Source organism: Somniosus microcephalus, unplaced genomic scaffold (genome assembly GCF_052327205.1).
Source record: "Somniosus microcephalus isolate GS21.2 unplaced genomic scaffold, FLI_Smic_1.0 scaffold395, whole genome shotgun sequence".
Classification (NCBI taxonomy): Eukaryota; Metazoa; Chordata; class Chondrichthyes; order Squaliformes; family Somniosidae; genus Somniosus; species Somniosus microcephalus.
This window is the reverse complement of record NW_028225582.1, coordinates 86144-103845: the sequence shown is the minus strand read 5'-3', so window position 1 is coordinate 103845 and position 17702 is coordinate 86144. Positions and strand designations below refer to the sequence as shown.

General features: G+C 44.3%; 1 protein-coding gene across 1 annotated transcript in view; it reads right to left on the bottom strand.

Moving 5' to 3' along the window:
- Positions 1–9328: 9328 nt before the first annotated feature.
- Positions 9329–17702, bottom strand: part of LOC147081777 (NACHT, LRR and PYD domains-containing protein 3-like) — a 28041-nt gene continuing 19667 nt past the window's right edge. The window contains 10 exon segments of the mRNA XM_085980678.1: positions 9329–9415; positions 9588–9631; positions 9634–9746; positions 9888–10058; positions 10200–10378; positions 10509–10671; positions 10813–10983; positions 11125–11211; positions 13341–13701; positions 13704–15077. Of these exon segments, the coding sequence (XP_085836804.1) occupies positions 9329–9415; positions 9588–9631; positions 9634–9746; positions 9888–10058; positions 10200–10378; positions 10509–10671; positions 10813–10983; positions 11125–11211; positions 13341–13701; positions 13704–15077 (2750 nt within the window).

Here is a 17702-nt window from a genome sequence, read left to right as displayed (position 1 = left end):
GCAGCCTTCCGGACTGAATATCGAGTTCAACAATTTCAGGTCATAACCTCGGCCTCTATCATATTTTTACTTGCAATATTTCCACTCCTTTCCCTCCCCCTTTCCTTTTGTTTCTCTCTCACACCTGGCAGCTATCTCTTGCCCTGCCAGTACACTTCACACCTAATCTCAGCCTATTACCATCTCGTCTAGCTTCGAATACCTTTTATTGTTTCTTTTACTAATTTTGTTTCTTTTACTTCTTTTGTCCGATCGCAGCCCTGCCTTCGATCCATTTTATTTTCTTTCTAGTTTTGAAGAAGGGTTCGACACGAAACGTCAACTCAAATTTCTCTCCACGGATGTTGCCTGACCTGCTGAGTTTTTCCGGCATTTTCTGCTGTTAGTCCACCATTTTACTGTTCAGTGTATCGGGCAGTTTAATGTTGTTGTGGCTGACATCTGCCGGAAGTTTTTTAACTGACAAACACCGCTCATCAGCCACCCGATTATACATCTCCTGCACACATCGCCACAGAAAGCAGGTTTATGCTCATGCATTTGAGTTCCTGTAAAAACACGTGTATTTATGCAGCTGCAGAAACTTAATTTAGGGAAGAGCTGAAGAATATGGTGAAATCTCCTTGAACATTTATTCTGATTTTGGTTAAATTAATGTAACATTAAAGCATAGCTTCCTGTCCTAACTAGAGTTATATTACAGCCCGTCTTCCATTTTGGAATGACCGTCTTTCTGTTAGGACGAAAGCCAATTTTTTTGTGAAAATGAGCAGGAATCAGGAAACGTTTCTTCCAATTTGTGCCGGGTGTTTGATGTCCGCTGCTTTCTCAGGTTGAACATAATTGATTCCCGCTTAAAAGGCGCCCTTCCCTCTCAACATTCAAACGGATTTCATATAAATGCAAGTTGTTTTTGTAGTCTAATTGATAAGAGATTGTTTGCTGAGCTCAGCCAATAACACCATTATCAACAATAACATGGTTCACAAGAGAGGCTGGTTAATAATGCCATAAAAAACAAACCTAGCCATAGTGGTTATTTCTAGAAGAATAGAGTTGCAAAGTAGTTATATTATGTTAAACTCGTATCGAACCTTGGTTTGACCACACTTGGAGTTTTGTGCAGATTTCTGGTCTCCATATTAAAAACAAGGAAATAAAGACAATGGAGGATGTGTAAATAACGATTTTCCTGGATGATACGAGAACTGAGAGAGTATACATATCAGGAAAGATTGGACAGGCTAGGGGTCTTTTCCCCAAGAAAGAAAAGGCTGAGGGGTGACCTGATAGTGTTCTTTAAGTTTATGAAAGGGTTTCATTCGTAGACGTAGGGGAAATGTTTCCACTTGCGAGGGAGACCAGTACTAGGGACCATAAATAGAAGAGTCACTAATAAATCCTACAGGGAGTTCAGGAGAAACTTCTTTACCCAGAGAGTGGTGAGAATGTGGAACTCGCTGCCACATGAAATAGTTGAAGCGAATAACATAGATGTCCAAAGGGGAAACTGGATAGGCACATATGGGAGAAAGGGATAGAAGGATATGTTGATGTGGTTAGAAGAAGAGGGGTGGAAGTAGGCTCGTGGGGAGCATTAACGGCGGAATGAACCTGTTGGGCCGTATGGCCTGTTTCTGTGCTGTAAACTCTATGTTATAATCTGAGAGAACAGGCATGATGGAGCTTCAGCAGTGGAGTAGAGCATGAGGGCATTAGCGTTAACTGCCTCACACCGCGGGTACTGGAATGAGGCGCTCAGTTTAATTAACAGATAAAGTTTATTTTAGTGTCGAAACAATGTGTTACAATGGTGGTTATCTATAATTCTGTAATCTCAGTGTGAATGTTGCAGACGCTGGACTCCCCATCAGCCTCCGTTCTCCATTGTCTCCTGGACCAATAGAACGGGGCCCTGTCTCCTGATCAGTGTCTAATGATGGAGACAATAGGAACTTGATTCGTCAATGTGACATTAGACATCTTTGTTCACAGATATTAACTGAAAATCTCAACTGGCCAACAGAATAGAGTGCTACGACAGGAGCAAAGGCTACATGAAACAACCAGTTCTAGGTTGTGTTTATCATCTGCCCTAACAATTAATTCAAATCAATTGACCTGCCCGGTCTCAGGATCACTTCAGCCTATTTTTATTCATCCATCTTTCGTTATTGAAAAGAATGATTAAAATAATTCCCCTCATAGGAAGTTAAATACTAACTCACTATTATTATGTAATAAAGAATTGTATCGATTTCCACGCAGCGGGAGTGAGAGCAATGTATAAAACGAGCTGTTTGTAATTAGAATGACATTTTTAAAAGCCTAAGATAACGAGCTCAGAACCGTAAACATTTGAGCTGACCAATTCTATTTAAGGCACGAGTCAGACAGCAGGCCGGGATTTTAATTCCATCAGTCAGCGATGCATCTGAACCCAGCTCCAATCATGAAAAGGCAATGTGTCATCAACCACATCATCTAATATCAACAAGTAAAATAGACAGCAAAGGCATGAACAAGTTAACCATTGGTGTTCAGGAAAGACAGGGAAGGAAAGAAATGAGGTGTCGCAGCGATATTGATTAAGGAAAATGTTAAAGTGCTGGAGAGAGGATGTCTTGGAAGGGGCAAGGACAGAATCTATTTGGTTAGTGTTAAGAAACAGTAGAGGTGCCATTACAGTACTAGGTGTATTATATAGGCCATCATCCAGTAGGAAGGATATAGATGGACAAATTTGCAGGAACATTACAGAGAGTTGCAAGAACTAAATAATAGTGATAATGGGGACTTCAATTATCCTAATATAGACTGCAATAGTAATATTGAAAAGAGGGGGAAGGATTTCTGAAGTGTGTTCTTTCTTGATCAGCACGCTTCTGGCTCAACAAATTAGGAGGCATTGCTGCATCTGGTTCTGGGGAAAGAGGTGGGTCAAGTGGAGCAAATGTCATTAGGAGCATAGTTAGAGATAAGTGGTTGAGATTAGATATGGAAAAGGACAGGGAGGAATCTAGAGAGAAAATACTTAATTGGTGGGAGACCAGTTTCATTGGGTTGAGAATTGATCTGGCCCGGGTAAATTGGAATCAAAGATTGGCAGGCCAAACTGTAATTGAACAATGGGCTGCCTTTAAATAGGAGATGTTTCGGGTCTAGTCGAGGTACATTACCACAAGAGGGAGATATAGGTTAACTAAAATCAGAACTCCATGGATGATGAAAGAGATAGTGAGTAAGATGAAGCAGAAAAAGAGTGAGCATGTCAGATGTTAGGTGGAGATTACAAGTGAAAAGGTAAATAAAACGGACAAGAGAGAATGTGAGAAAGACTGGCAGCCAACATTAGAATGAATAAAAATTCTTCTATATGCGTATAAATAGTAAAGGGTTCGTATGTGGAGTGGTGGAGGCGATTAGGGACATACAAGAAGATCTACGCATGGAGGCAGATGGCATGGTTGATGTACTAAATGAGTACTTTGCATCTGTCTTCACCAAGGAAGAAGTAGCTGCCAAAGTCATCGCGAAAGATGAGGTAGTTGAGATACTGGATGGGATAAAACAAAATTGTTAAAGTGGCGGTGCTAGAAAGGCTGGCTGTACTTAAAGTAGATACATCACCATGACCGGATGGATGCATCCTAGGATGCTGAGGGAATTAATGGTGGAAATTGCAGAGCTACTGGCCACAATCTTCCAATCCTCCATAGATACGGGGGTGGTGCCAGAGGACTGGATAATTAAAATATTACACCTTGTTCAAGGAAGGGTGTAAGGATAAATCCAGCAACTACAGCCCCGTCAGTTTAACCTCAGTAGTGGGGATGATTTACGAAACGATAATCCGGGACAAACTCAACGGGACAAGTGTGGATTAACTAAGGAAAGCCAGCACGGATTTGTTAAAGGCAAATCATGTTTAACTAACTTGAATGAGTTTTTTGATGAGGTAACAGAGAGGGTTGATCAGGGCAATGCGGTTGATGTGGTGTACATGGACTTCCAAAAGGCTTTTGATATGGTACAACACAGTTGGCTTGTCAACAAAGTTGAATCCCATGGAATGAAGGGGACAGGGACAGCATGCATAAGAAATCGGCTAAGTGACAGGAAACGGAGTAGTGGTGAACGGTTGGTTTTTGGACTGGAGGAAGTTACACAGTGGTGTTCCCCAGGGGCCAGTTGTAAGATCACTGTTTCCTTGATATATATCAATGACTTGGATTTGGGTATACAGGGCACAAGTTCAAAATTTGCAGGTGACACAAAACCTGGAAGTATAGTCAACAATGAGGAGGATAGTGATAGACTTCTTGAGGAGAGCAGACAAGCTGGTGGAATGGAGGGACGCATAGCAAATGGAAATTTAATGCAGGAAAGTGTGAAGTGGTACATGTTGGTAGGAAGAACGCGGAGAGGCAATATAAACTAAAGGGTACAATTCTAAGGGACTGAAACATCCTGGGGTTATATGTGCACAAATCTTTGAAGGTGGCAGGGCTGCTTGAAAAAGCGATTAAAAAGTATTCGGGATCCTGGGCTTCATAAATAGAGGCATAGAGCACAAAAGCAAGGAAGTTGTGATGAAACTTTATAAAACACTAGTCCGAGCTCGACTGGAGTATTGTGTTCAATTCCTGGCACCACACTTTAGGAAGAATGTGGAGGCCTTAGAGAATGTTCACAGAAGATTTACAAGAATGGCTTCAGGGATGAGGGACGTCATTTATATGGATAGACCAGAGAAGCTGGGGTTGTTCTCCTTAGAGCAGGGAAATTTGAGAGAACATTTAATATAGGTGTTCATAATCATGAGGGTTCCAGACAGAGTAGGTAGAGAGTAACTGTTCTCATTATTGGAAGGTTCGAGAACCAGAGGGCTAACATTTAAGATGATTGGCAGAAGAACCAAAGGCCACATGAGGAAAAAATTTTTACGCAGTGAGTGGTTAAGATCTGGAATGCGTTGCCTGAAATGGTGGTGGAGGCAGATTCAATCATGGCATAAAAAAGGAATCGTGAAAGAAAAAAAACTGCAGGGCCAGGGGGTAAGTGCGAGGGAGTGGGTCTAGCTGAAGTGCTCTTGCAGAGAGCAAGCACGGGATCGACGGGCCGAATGGCCTCCTACTGTACTGTAACCCTTCTATGATACGATGATTCTGTGATTCAACAGCTTAATCCCAGTTTGCCGGGAAGGTTCATCACTTTCTAGGAAGAGGGGATATCCCCAGACCAGAAATACACACAGGGGAGTATGGAGCAGCTGAGGGAGGGGGGAGGTGAACTCAGGCAAGGGAAAAACACAGGGAGTTTGGAGCAGGGGAGGGAGGGAGAGGATGTCCCCCGGTTTAGAATACACTCAGGGGGGTTGGAACAGGTGACAGGGGGGGACGCAAAGTCCCCAGACAAGGAATACACATAGGGGGATTTGGGGCAGGTGAAGAGGGGTGGGGGTTGGAGGCGATGTCCCCAGACAAGGAATACATACAGGGAGATTTGGAGCAGGTGACGGGGGGTGGGGGCTGGAGGCGATGTCCCCAGACAAGGAATACACACAGGGGGATTTGGAGCAGGTGACGGGGGGTGGGGGTTGCGGAGGCGATGTCCCCAGACAAGGAATACACACAGGTGGATTTGGAGCAGGGGAGGGAGGAAGTGGAGTGGATGGGGAAGGAGTCTGTCACACATCAGAATTGCTCCGTCCAGCCCGGTCCTTGTGGTTTGGTGTGAGCTGTGATCTGTCTCACCGGGTGATGTTCTTGGGCAAGCCCTGTGTATGGCCTGCGAGTGGGATCAGTGCTTAGGATTATATCAAACTGCAGTAATATTCACAACAAATATTAAGGTTTCAAATCAAAAAACAGGTCCCTGGAAAGGTCGTGGGCAAAGCAGTCCGAAACTGGACAGCATTTGTCCGGATTAACTAGAGAATGGGCAGAAAGACAGGGCATACACGAGCGATATACCAACCTGTCAAAGGCTCAGGGGAGGAGCTCTAGCATGCAGTATAAAACTGCTCACCTGGCTGGGTGAGTCCCAGTGTGGAGGATGTCTCGGTTGGTGGGTCTTTGGATGGGTTGGTCTCTGGGTGGTGTGGTATTGGGTGGATGTGTCTCTGGGTGGGTTGTATCTCGATTAGTTGGACCTTGGGTAAGTGGATCACTGAGTGGGGCAATATTTGGGTTGGTGGGTCCCATGAAGGGTTCTGTCTTGATTGGTGAGTAGCTGGGTGGGTGAGTTTCGATGTGGGCTGATGGCTGGATGGGTGTGGTCCAGTTTGGGGGCCCCAAGGGTGGATGAGCCCCAATTCAAACCAGCCCCACTCTGGAGGAAAAACCTCTCAGTCTTGTTTCTCCTGTGTCTCGTCAACGTCTTTCTTCTCTAGCATTCATTAATTCTTCAGTTCCTCTGGTTTATAACTGGGATTGGATGGTAAATGGTGTTTCTGAGAGATTGCCAATATAACTGAGTGAGAGAGAGGGAGCCTGGACCCGTGCTGTGTCTTTACAAATTGTACTTTGTTTTACTCAATTTAGTTTTGCCATCTAGTGCAGATTATTTTTGAAAATTGCCACGAAAAGATTTAGGGAATGAAAATTTTGGGCAAGAGGAATATTGGACAAGAGCTTCCTCCAGAGGAGCTTAACCGAGGCCTCCTCCAGCAGGGACTGACCGAGATCTCCTCCAGAGGGGATTGACTGAGAACTTCTCCAGAGGTGCCTGACCGAGCCCTCCTTCAGAGGGGACTGACCGAGGCTTCCTCCAGAGGGGACTGACCGAGATCTTCTCCAGAGGGGACTGACCGAGCCCTCCTCCAGAGGGGACTGACCGAGGCCTCCTCCAGAGGGGACTGACCAAGACCTCCTCCAGATGGGACTGACTGAGAGCCCCCTCCAGAGGGGACTGACCGAGACCTCCTCCAGAGGGGACTGACCGTGACCTGCTCCAGAGGGACTGACCAAGACCTCCTCCAGAGGGGACTGACCGAGAACCCCCTCCAGAGGGGATTGACTGAGACCTCCTCCAGAGGGGACTGACCGAGACCTCCTCCAGAGGGGAATGACCGGAGACCTCCTCCAGAGGGGACTGACCGAGATCTCCTCCAGAGGGAACTGGCCGAGACCTCCTCCAGAGGGGACTGACCGAGACCTCCTGCAGAGGGGACTGACCGAGACCTCCTGCAGAGGGGGCAGACCGAGACCCCCTCCAGAGGGGGTGACTGAGACCTCCTCCAGAGGGTAGTGACTGAGACCTCCTCCAGAGGGGACTGACCGGGACCTCCTCCAGAGGAGAATGAAAGAGCTCGCATCCAGAGGAGACTGACCGAGACCTCCTCCGGAGGGGACTGACTGAGATCTCCTCCAGAGGGGACTGACTGAGTCCTCAATGAGAGGGAGCTGACCGAGACCTCCTGCAAAGGGGACTGACCGAGACCCCCTCCAGAGGAGACTGACCGAGACCTCCTCCAGAGGGGACTGACTGAGATCTCCTCCAGAGGGGACTGACTGTGTCCTCAATGAGAGGGGACTGACCGAGGCCTCCTCCAGAGCGGATTGAACGAGGCCTCCTCCACAGGTTTTAGTAAAAGGGGCCCACCTATGTTCTGGCTGTTTATGACCTGGGGTTTATTTTCCTCTCTGGGACCTGGTATTGTTACAACGGGTTAACAAGTTGCTGTTTGATTGTGGCCCTTGTGTTTTGAAGAGGTTAAAGACTGGGGTTAAAGTACCCAGGCCTGCAATGTGACAAAAATATGTTAACTCGGTGCGTGATGAACAGGGGCTGAGAGTAAATTTAAATTGGAAACGTGACCCCGTGGATGGACATTTCAAAATAATGCTTGTGCTTCAGAGTGATGAGACAACTTTGAGGGGACATGGGGGTCATTTGAGTGGTTTTGATAGATTAAATAGGGAGCAACTATTTCCAGGTCAGGAGGAAGGCTAACTAAAGGATCCAGGTTAAAAATAATTGGCAAAAGAACCAGAGCAGAGATGAGGAGGATTTTTTTTTCTGCAGCGAGTTGCAGATTGTACTTGTATCCTTGTAAAGACACAGCTTGCAGAGCTACGGGGAGAGAGAGGGACTAATTGGATCACACTTTCAAAGAGCCAGCACAGGCAGGATGGGCCGAATGGCCTGTATGATTTGATGATTTATAGCAGATTGATGGGGTCCATTTTGCTGCAGGGTGATGTTGACCGTTTTGCGGCAGGTTCATGGCGGCCATTTCCCTTTGCCCATGGGGCTCCATTTTTAGAGTCCCAGCTGCGCTCTTTTGCTGACACTCAGTCTCACCATCTTGTGTAAATTGTATATCCAGCCTCCCGTGAAAGACCACCCGCTTCATTAGACCGACAGGTCGCATCCAGAGTGTCGTTTGGAGAAAGTGAGATGTACTTCAGAGGAACCCTGATTTAATAATTTGATACAATGAAACCAGTTTTTTGAAAGTAGCGATGAAACCAGGTGCGAGCTGAAGAAAGCGGTGGATTTTTATTAACAAAACACAGGGAAAACAACAATAACTTGCATTTATAGAGCGGATTTAAAGTATTGAAACGTCACAAGACAATTATCAGAAAAAAATGATTCTGAGCCATATAAAGAGATTTTAGGACAGATTAACTAAAGCTTCGTGAAAGATATAGGTTTTTAGAAGCGTTTAAAGGAGGAGGAGAGAGAGGTAGATCTGCGAAGAGATTCTGGAGGGAATTCCAGAATTTAGGACCCTGGCAGCTGAAATCATGGCGCCAATATGGAGCGATGAAAATCGAGGATGTGCAAAAGGTCAGAGGAGTGGAGAGATCTCGGAGGCTTGTAGGGACATTTGTTACAGAGTCCGACTGCACATTGGGAGAGACACTCACTGTACGCAGGGACACTTGTTGCAGAGTGCGACACGTCACTGGGAGAGACACTCACTGTACAAATGGACACTTGTTGCAGAGTTCGACTCCTCACTGGGAGAGACACCCAGGAATATTGAGTGCAATTGTCAGTGTCCCACTTCAGCCCAGACTGAGCCCCACCGTGGGTCCTTCCTATCTGTGCATTTCCCCAGTGTCCCACTGAGGAACATTCAGCCCCAGATATCCTGCAGAAGCAGTGCTGTGGGGCCGGGCGGCTGAGTCTCCTGACCCTATGGCTGGGCCTCTGACCTCACAATGGGAGATGACGCGAGCTGAACTCCAGCTGCAAACCCTTAAAGGGGCTGATAGGATTTAAACCCAGAGCATGGCCGCTTAAAGGGGAGGGGCAGAAAACTCGCCCAAAATGGCCACATAATGAGAGCAGCGATGGTCATCAATTGAAATGTTCAGATTTCCACTCTCAGTCCACGTCTGGATCCCCGTAGTGACTCGAGGTTTCTCTCTCCATGTGAACTGAAATGATTTCTCCACAGCTTGAAACAGATTAAAGATTAAAAAGGAAATAATCAGATTGCACAACAGTGTAAATCACATGCAGACTGGGGTTAATATTTCAATAATTACAGACAAATATTACCCATAAAATTGACTGAATCCCATCTACGCATTATTTTTTGCATTAAACATTAACAGAAACACTCACACGATACGCTCCAGACTTTTGCAGGTCAGTAAGAGGTGGCGGAGACAGATTTGTCTGTGAAGGACTTTGATCTCAGATCCAGAACCATCAGTGACCGGTTTGTACTGAGAGCAGAGGCGAGATCCTCGACACAAGAATCTGTGAGACCGACATCACCCAGGCTGGGGATCAGAGAGAGAAATAACATGAATCAAATTAAATACCTTGTATTTATTAATAACAAAATTACTGATTATAATAAATATCTAAAATTTCAGACATCCAGTTACTATAAACACAATCTCACACATTTTGGTAGTTACCTCAGTTGCTGTATTTTACAGTCCCGGTTACTCAGAGCCGCAGACAGTAGCTTCACTCCAGAATCTCCCAATTTATTATGGTTCAGGTCCAGCTTGGTCAATGACCGGTTTGTACTGAGAGCGGAGGCGAGATCCTCAGCACAAGAACCTGTGAGACCGATATTATCCAGCCTAGTGATCAGAGAGAGAAATAACATGAATCAGAGTAAATCCCCAACAAGTAATACAAACACTATTACTGACACTAATACTAATATACAGTGTCAGACATCCCGTTATTATATACACAATCTCACACAGTCTGGTACTTACCCCAGTTCCTGTATTTTACAGTCCTGGTTCCTCAGAGCCGCAGACAGTAGTTTCAGTCCTGAATCTCCAAATGTATTCTTGTTCAGGTTCAGAACCGTCAATGACCAGTTTGTACTGAGAGCGAAAGTGAGATGCTCGATACAATAATCTGTGAAACCGTTATTATCCAGCCAGAGATCAGAGAGAGAAAAAATAAGAGGAATCAGGGTTTATTAATAACCCTATTACTGCTACTAATACTAATGCACAGTGTCAGGCTTTCAGTTATTATAAACACAATCTCACACAGTCTGCTACTTACCCCAGTTCCTGTATTTTACAGTCCGGGTTCCTCAGAGCCACAGACAGTAGTTTCACTCCTGAATCTCCCAGTTTATTATTACTCAGTTTCAGGACCGTCAGTGACCGATTTGTACTGAGAGTGGAGGCGAGGTCCTCGGCACAAGAACCTGTGAGACCGACATCAACCAACCTGGGGATCAGAGAGAGAAATAACAGAAATCAGTGTAAATCCATATTGTTTATTAATAACACTATTACTGATCCTAATAATAATTTACAGTGTCAGACATCCAGTTATTATAAACACAATCTCACACTGTCTCTTGCTTACTCCAGTTCCTGTATTTTACAGTCCGGGTTCCTGAGAGCCACAGACAGTAGTTTCAGTCCTGAATCTCCCAGTTTACTAAAACTCAGTTTCAGAACCGTGACTGACCGGTTTGTACTGATAGCGGAGGCGAGATCCCCAGCACAAGAGGCTGTAAGACCGACACCCCATAGACTGGGGATCAGAGAGAGAAATAACAGGAATCAGAGTAAATACCTAATGTTTATTAATAACAATATTACTGATAGTAATAATATTGTACATTGTCAGACATCCAGTTATGATAAACACAATCTCAAACAGTCTGGTACTTACTCCAGTTGCTGTACTTTACATGCTGGGTTCCTCAGAGCCGCAGACAGCAGCTTCACTCCAGAATCTCCCAGTTTATTTTCCTTCAGTCTAAACACACAGCGGGAGAAGCAAACTGCATGAAACCCTGGATCGGATATATTTTCTCTCTCGGATATTAGAACAATCACTGAGATTTCTTCAGGAAATTAATAACCCGGTTTTCCTGTTATTGACAATGAATCTCACTCTGTCCAACTGCACATATATTCAGGGACTGTCAGTAAATGTATTTATTGGGCAGAAATTCGGCTCTCCACGGGTGAGTACGCAAGGGGTACTCACCTGTAGGCCCAATGGAAGTGCCGGTTCCCTGCATGCAATGCGCATGCGCGGGATACCGGCACTTCCGTTCCTCTGAACGAAGGGGTTCAGAGGTCGAACGTGTGCGCGGGGGAGGCTGCGGTGCGCCTCGAACTTAATTTTTTTTTTACAGGTTTTCCCGGTAGGGTAAGCCTGCAGAAGTTAGACATGTAAAAAGCAGGCGTAAGGCCTGCTTGTTATAAGGTAAGTGGTAAATTAATTAAAATTAAAACATTTTTTCCACAGGTTTATTATTTTTAAATACTTTAAAGCAAGGTAAGTTTATTTTTAGCCCCATTAGAAAATAAAATTACTTTTATCAAAAAATTAAATTATTGTTTAAAATAGTTATTTCATGTCATTTATAGTTGATTTTAAAAATGTGGTTTAAAAAAATGTATTTGAAGATTTAGTGCTATTTTGGGGCCGTAGTATTTATAAGTCTTGACAGCACTTCCTGTCAGATTTATGAATGGAGAATTCCCTGCTCCGAATGGCTCCCCATGGCCCACGTGATCCCAGGGGATGCATCAAACTAACTGCGCCCCTGGAATACACAAGCACTGCACGCCGGCAGCTGGACCAAGCCCTGGAACGGAATTCCACGGCGGCCCAGAGCTCAACGGCCGGCGCGCAAGGTAAGTGCAGATCGGGGGCTTGCACCTGCAGGAAGCCCGCGACCCGAATTTCTGGGCCATTAAATAAAGTACTGTCTGTGTGAAGCCTTTAAATGTCCCTCAGTCCGGTTTCATTCCCTCATGATCAGAATTAGCCTCCTTTGACCGGCCCCGTCATGCTTGGGGAAATTTGTTTCATTTCTGCTGCTCCTTAAATTCCAGTGTTTATGGGAAAGGGCCAATGTTCCCGGAATTAATTGATAAAGCAGTGATTCCATATACTTTATAGTCTGTGCATTATATTACTCTATATAATAACTCGGGGTGAGTTATATTGTGAAACGGCGCTAATTGCTGCCTTATAATCGGCACCCAGGATTTTATGTAACAAGCAAAATTTATTCTGTCCCGTTACAAGTTTTAAATGTCCCTGAGCCCCTAGTTTATAGGGGAGGGGAGACTCTTACTTTATTCCCCATTACACTGACTCTACATTTATTTACAGTGTAACTGGCCCGACAGTTCTGGGGAATTTCGGAAGTTCCCCCTCCGAGTGGGGCCGAATACCAAGGGGGCGGATTATGGGGAATTCCCAGGTTTACTGCCCCTGGTTTATCCCACTGGCCGGTGTGTGTCTGTACTCCGGGCCTACTACCACACAACACATAAGATTGGAACCTTTTTCCTGGCAGATTTAATATCCTGAATGTCATTCTTTTCTTAATATTCAGGATGTGAATAATTGTAAACATTAACAGCTGAAAGAATTCTCGTTTCCCAAATACTCCCAATCCAGGAAAACTCCCCGATGACAAGACACCTCCTAGACTCTATTGGATTAAATATGTAATTGTTAGTTGTTTAAACTTGGGTTTCTGTCCTGTTTCTGGTTAAAATGATGGATGTGGAAAATATTATAATTCATTTGATCTTTACTGCTGGCTTCTATTTTGTATTTGCATTCAGGCGTCCAACATTTTCAAATAAGGCTTATTGTAATTAAATTATCAGACTCTCAGTGACCTGTAATTGCTGATCGGATAAAGACTGTAAAATCCCGACTTGTTCACAAGGATCCATTTTTGATTTAACAGTACGTTGGGAATTACTAACCGATCCTGTTATTAATAGGCATATTTGTGTTGAACCTGCTTCTCTCAGGTTTAACTGAACTGCTCGTTTCCCTTCAATACGGAGCAACAACATAATCCGTGACTGTTCTACAATCCACCCAACAGTTAGAGACAAATTAACAGTTACCTCAACACCCGGCATTTGTGCAGTATGGGTCCCAATCGCTGGAGTCCTGAACACTGAATGGAGCAGTTCTCCAGATCAAGGTGTATTATTGTATCACAGAGTCCAATAACATGTGACAGGACCGCACAGTCAATCGGGGTCAATGTCAAGCCACTAAATGTAAGTGTTCCCACAGATCCCACTGTGATCCGAGCCAGTCCTGTATTCTGAGATTCAAACAGGTAGTGCAATGTGTTCAGGAGCTTCATTTTACCAGCTTCACTCTCCGTGTTCCCAATCTGGCCTTCAATCTTCTCCTTCACCCAATCAATCACTCGGCATGTGGTTTGATGAAGAAATGGACCCAAAAACTCCTCCAGTGTTGAGCTGCCTGTGGGGAGGAGAGACCAGCAACAAAACGGAGAAATATCTCAAATCGCCCATCTTCCTTGCTGTGGGCTTCAGTGAGCAGTTTCCGGATGTCCCCGGGATCTGGAGTCAGGAATTGTGCGAGTGTGGCTACAAACTCTTGGATGGTGAGGTGTGGGAATGTGTACACCACGCTCTGGACAGAAACATCTCTCTCCAAAAGTTCCATCATGAACCCAGACAGGAACTGGGAAGGTTGCAGATTGTATTTGATCAAATCTCCATTTCTAAACACAATCTTCTTCTCAGAGACTCCTGTGAAGGCCATCTCACCCATCTTCAGTAACACATCACGGGGGCTTTCAATCTCTCGGCCGTGGTTTTTCAGAATGTTGTAAATATAGTAGGAATATAGTTGGGTGATGGTCTTGGGAACTCGCTGCTGTTTCCTGCCTCCTTGTGTAAAGAAGGGACCCAGTGAGAGCCCGAGGATCCAGCAATAGGAAGGGTTGTAGCACATGGTGTACAGGATCTTGTTCTCTTCCAGGTGTTTGAAAACAACTGCTGCCACCGTCTGATCTTCAAAAAACCTGTTGAAATATTCCTTCCGCTCTTCACCCACAAATCCCAGGATTTCAGCCCAGAAACTGATCTCAGCTTTTTCCAATAAATGTAATGCAGTGGGGCGGCTGGTCACTAGCACTGAACATCCTGGGAGCAGCTTGTGCTGTATTAAACTGTACACAATGTCAGACACTTCACACCAGTCTTCGGGATCTGTGCACATGTGCTGAAGTTCTGTATTTCTCCGATTGTCAGCAAAATCGATCCTGTCCTTGAATTCATCCAGACCATCGAATATGGAGAGCAAACCCTCTGGGCTCTTCCAGACCTCTCCCAGAATATTCCCAAAGTAAGGATACAGATCCAGGATCAGAATCCTCAGGTTTATTCTACAGTTAATAGAGTTCAAATCCCGGAATTTAAAGCTGAAAACAAATTGAAAATGTGGGTATATTTTCCCAGTGGCCCAGTCATGAACAATCTTTTGTAACATTGTTGTTTTTCCAATCCCCGGGACTCCGCTCACTGCTCCTGAACTCCCAGATTTGGATTTTCTCTGGGAAAAACTGCTGTGGAACAATTGATCAGTTCGGATTTTTTCCAGCTCTCTCCGGAGATGTTCCTCCCTCCACTCTTCATGGTCTCGGCCTCTTGCCAGCAGTTCCGGTTCTACAAGTGTCCGATCTCGAACAGTAGAAATGACCGTTAGCTCAGCGTATCGATCAACCAGCCGGAAAATCTTAACCTTCTCCTTTATTAGGATAGTCTTCACTCTCAGTGTTTCAGTTTGTACCCGCAGTGTTTCCTTGTGTTTCTGTTGAACAGCTTCAATTAAAACAGCCGTAAATTTGTTCCTAATGTTAATTGATTTGACATAAAAGGAACTGCTCAATCCGATTCCACTATTCAGTAAACTGTTGCGAAATTTAATTCAGAGCTTCAATAGAGGTTTGTTTTGAAATTAAAACTCAGCTAATGGAAACTGCGCTTGAAAATGAACAATGGCGGATAAAAGTTTCAAATCCTCATTTAATTCTATATATTTACTGAACATGGAGATTCCTATGAAGGTGATATTTTTCGTCTGATGGTTAAACTATCCGTCCTGCCCTGTACTCTAGACATCTAATTACAAATACACCTACATGCATCTTTGGTTGAGAAGCTGAGCATGCTGTTAAAAAGCGTAAGGATCTTTGGTTTTATTAAAAGAATAGGGTAAAAAAGCCACAGTGTTATGTTAGACCTTTGTAAAACACTGGTTCGGCCTCAGCTGGAGTAGTGTGTTCAATTCTGAACATCATATTCAAGGCAAGATATCAGGGAGCTGAACAGTTTTATTAGAATGGAACCTGGGATGATGGAGTGCAGTTATGTGGAGAGTCTCGAAACACTGGAGCTGCTCTCCTTACAGCAAAGAAGGTTAAGAGGAGAATTGATAGGTGTTCGAAATAATGACGTTTTTTGATAGAGTAAATAAGGAGAAACTGTTTCCACTGGCAGAAGGGTCGGTACCCAATGGACACAGATTGAAAGTGATTGGTAAAAGAACCAGAGGCGTCAATTTTTAATGCAGTGAGTTATGATGATCTGGAATGCACTGCATGAAAGGGTGGTGGTAACGGGTTCAATAGTAACACTCAAAAGGGAATTATATACCTACTTTAAGGGGAAAATACAGGGCTATGTGGAAAGAGTAGGGGACTGGGTCTAATTGGAGAGCTCTTCAAAGAGCTGGCAGAGGCACGATGGACCAAATGTCCTCCTTCTCTGCTGTATCATACTATGATACTACTATAAAAAAGTATACTATTATTGTATCAGACCGTGGGCAAGTTATCTGGGTTATTGTGTTCACTGGGAGAGGGGCAGACTGTTATTGGAGAGGAGTTTCACCGTTATTGTATGGGAGCGTGGGCAGGGTATCTTGGATATTCTATGAAGTTCTAGTCAGCTGACCACAGAAAGAGTTTTTTTGCAACATTGATGTTACTGAGGAGAATTAGAAATATGGTTATATATGCCAGGAATTAAGACAGAGGAAAGGGCGTGAGAGTTGGACATGTATTGTTTGGGGGATGAGATATAGGATGTTGACATATTGATCCAAACATTGAACAGAATACAATAAACTAATGAAGGAAAGAGACTCACAGTCTACAAGTATTTAATAACGGATCAACTGAAGTTCTGAAGTGAGGATTGAGAAGGGAAATCAGGGTGAAATTTTTCATCAAATGTAACAGAGAGGGGTTTATTTACCAGGGAAGGACACGGAAGGGGCCGTGTCAGTGGGGTCCAGAGATTATTGAACGAGTTCGGGTGGAGACACTGAGAGGAGCTGTAGGTGGGTAGCATAAAAATGTAAAGAATAGGAGCAGGAGTAGGCTATTCAGCCCCTCGAGCCAGCTCCGCCGTTTAATAAGATCATGGCTGATATGATCTTGGCATCAACTCCACTTTCCTGCCTGTTTCCCAAAATCCTTGACTCTCCTGTAGCTCATATAACTGTTTATCTCAGCCTTGAATATATTCACTGACTCAGCCTCCACAGCTCTCTGGGGTAGAGAATTCCAAAGAATCATGACCCTCTGAGAGAAGAAATTCCTTTTCATGTCCGTCTTAAATGGGCGTACCCTTATCCTGAAACTATGTCCCTTGCTATGGATTCTCACACGAGAGGAAACATCCACTCAGCATCTACCCTGTCAAGCCCCCCTCAGAATCTTATATTTTACTATAAGATCACCACTCATTCTTCTAAACTCCAATGAGTGTAGGCCCAACCTGCTCAACCTTTTCTCATATGACAACCGTTTCATCTCAGGAATCAACATAGTGAACGTTCGCTGAACAGCCGCCAATGCAAGTGTATCCCTCATTAAATAAGGTGACCAAAACTGTGCGCAGCACTCCAGATGTTGTCTCACCAATGCCCTGTACAGATGGAGCAAGACTACCCTAGTTTTATACTCCATCCCCCTAGCAATAAAGGCCAACATTCCATTTGCCTTCCTAATTACTTGCTGTATCTGCATGCTAATCTTTTGTGTCTCATGTACGAGGACACCCAAATCATTCTGTACCGCATCATCCTGTAGTCTCTTTCCATTTAAATAATATATTGCTTTTCTATTCTTCCTACCAAAGTGGATAACCTCACATTTTCCACATTATACTCCATCTGCCAGATTCTTGCCCACTCATTAACCTATCTATATATCTTTGCTGACTCTTTGTGTCCTCCTCACAACTTGCTTTCCCACCTATATTTGTATAGTCAGCAAATTTGGCTACACAACACTCGGCCACTTTATCCAAGTAATTAATATAGATTGTAAATAGTTAAAGCTGATTTCTGTGGCACCCCACTAGTTACAGTTTGCCAACCTGAAAATGACCCATTTATCCCGACTCTCGGTTTTCTGTTAGTTATCCCATATTCTATCC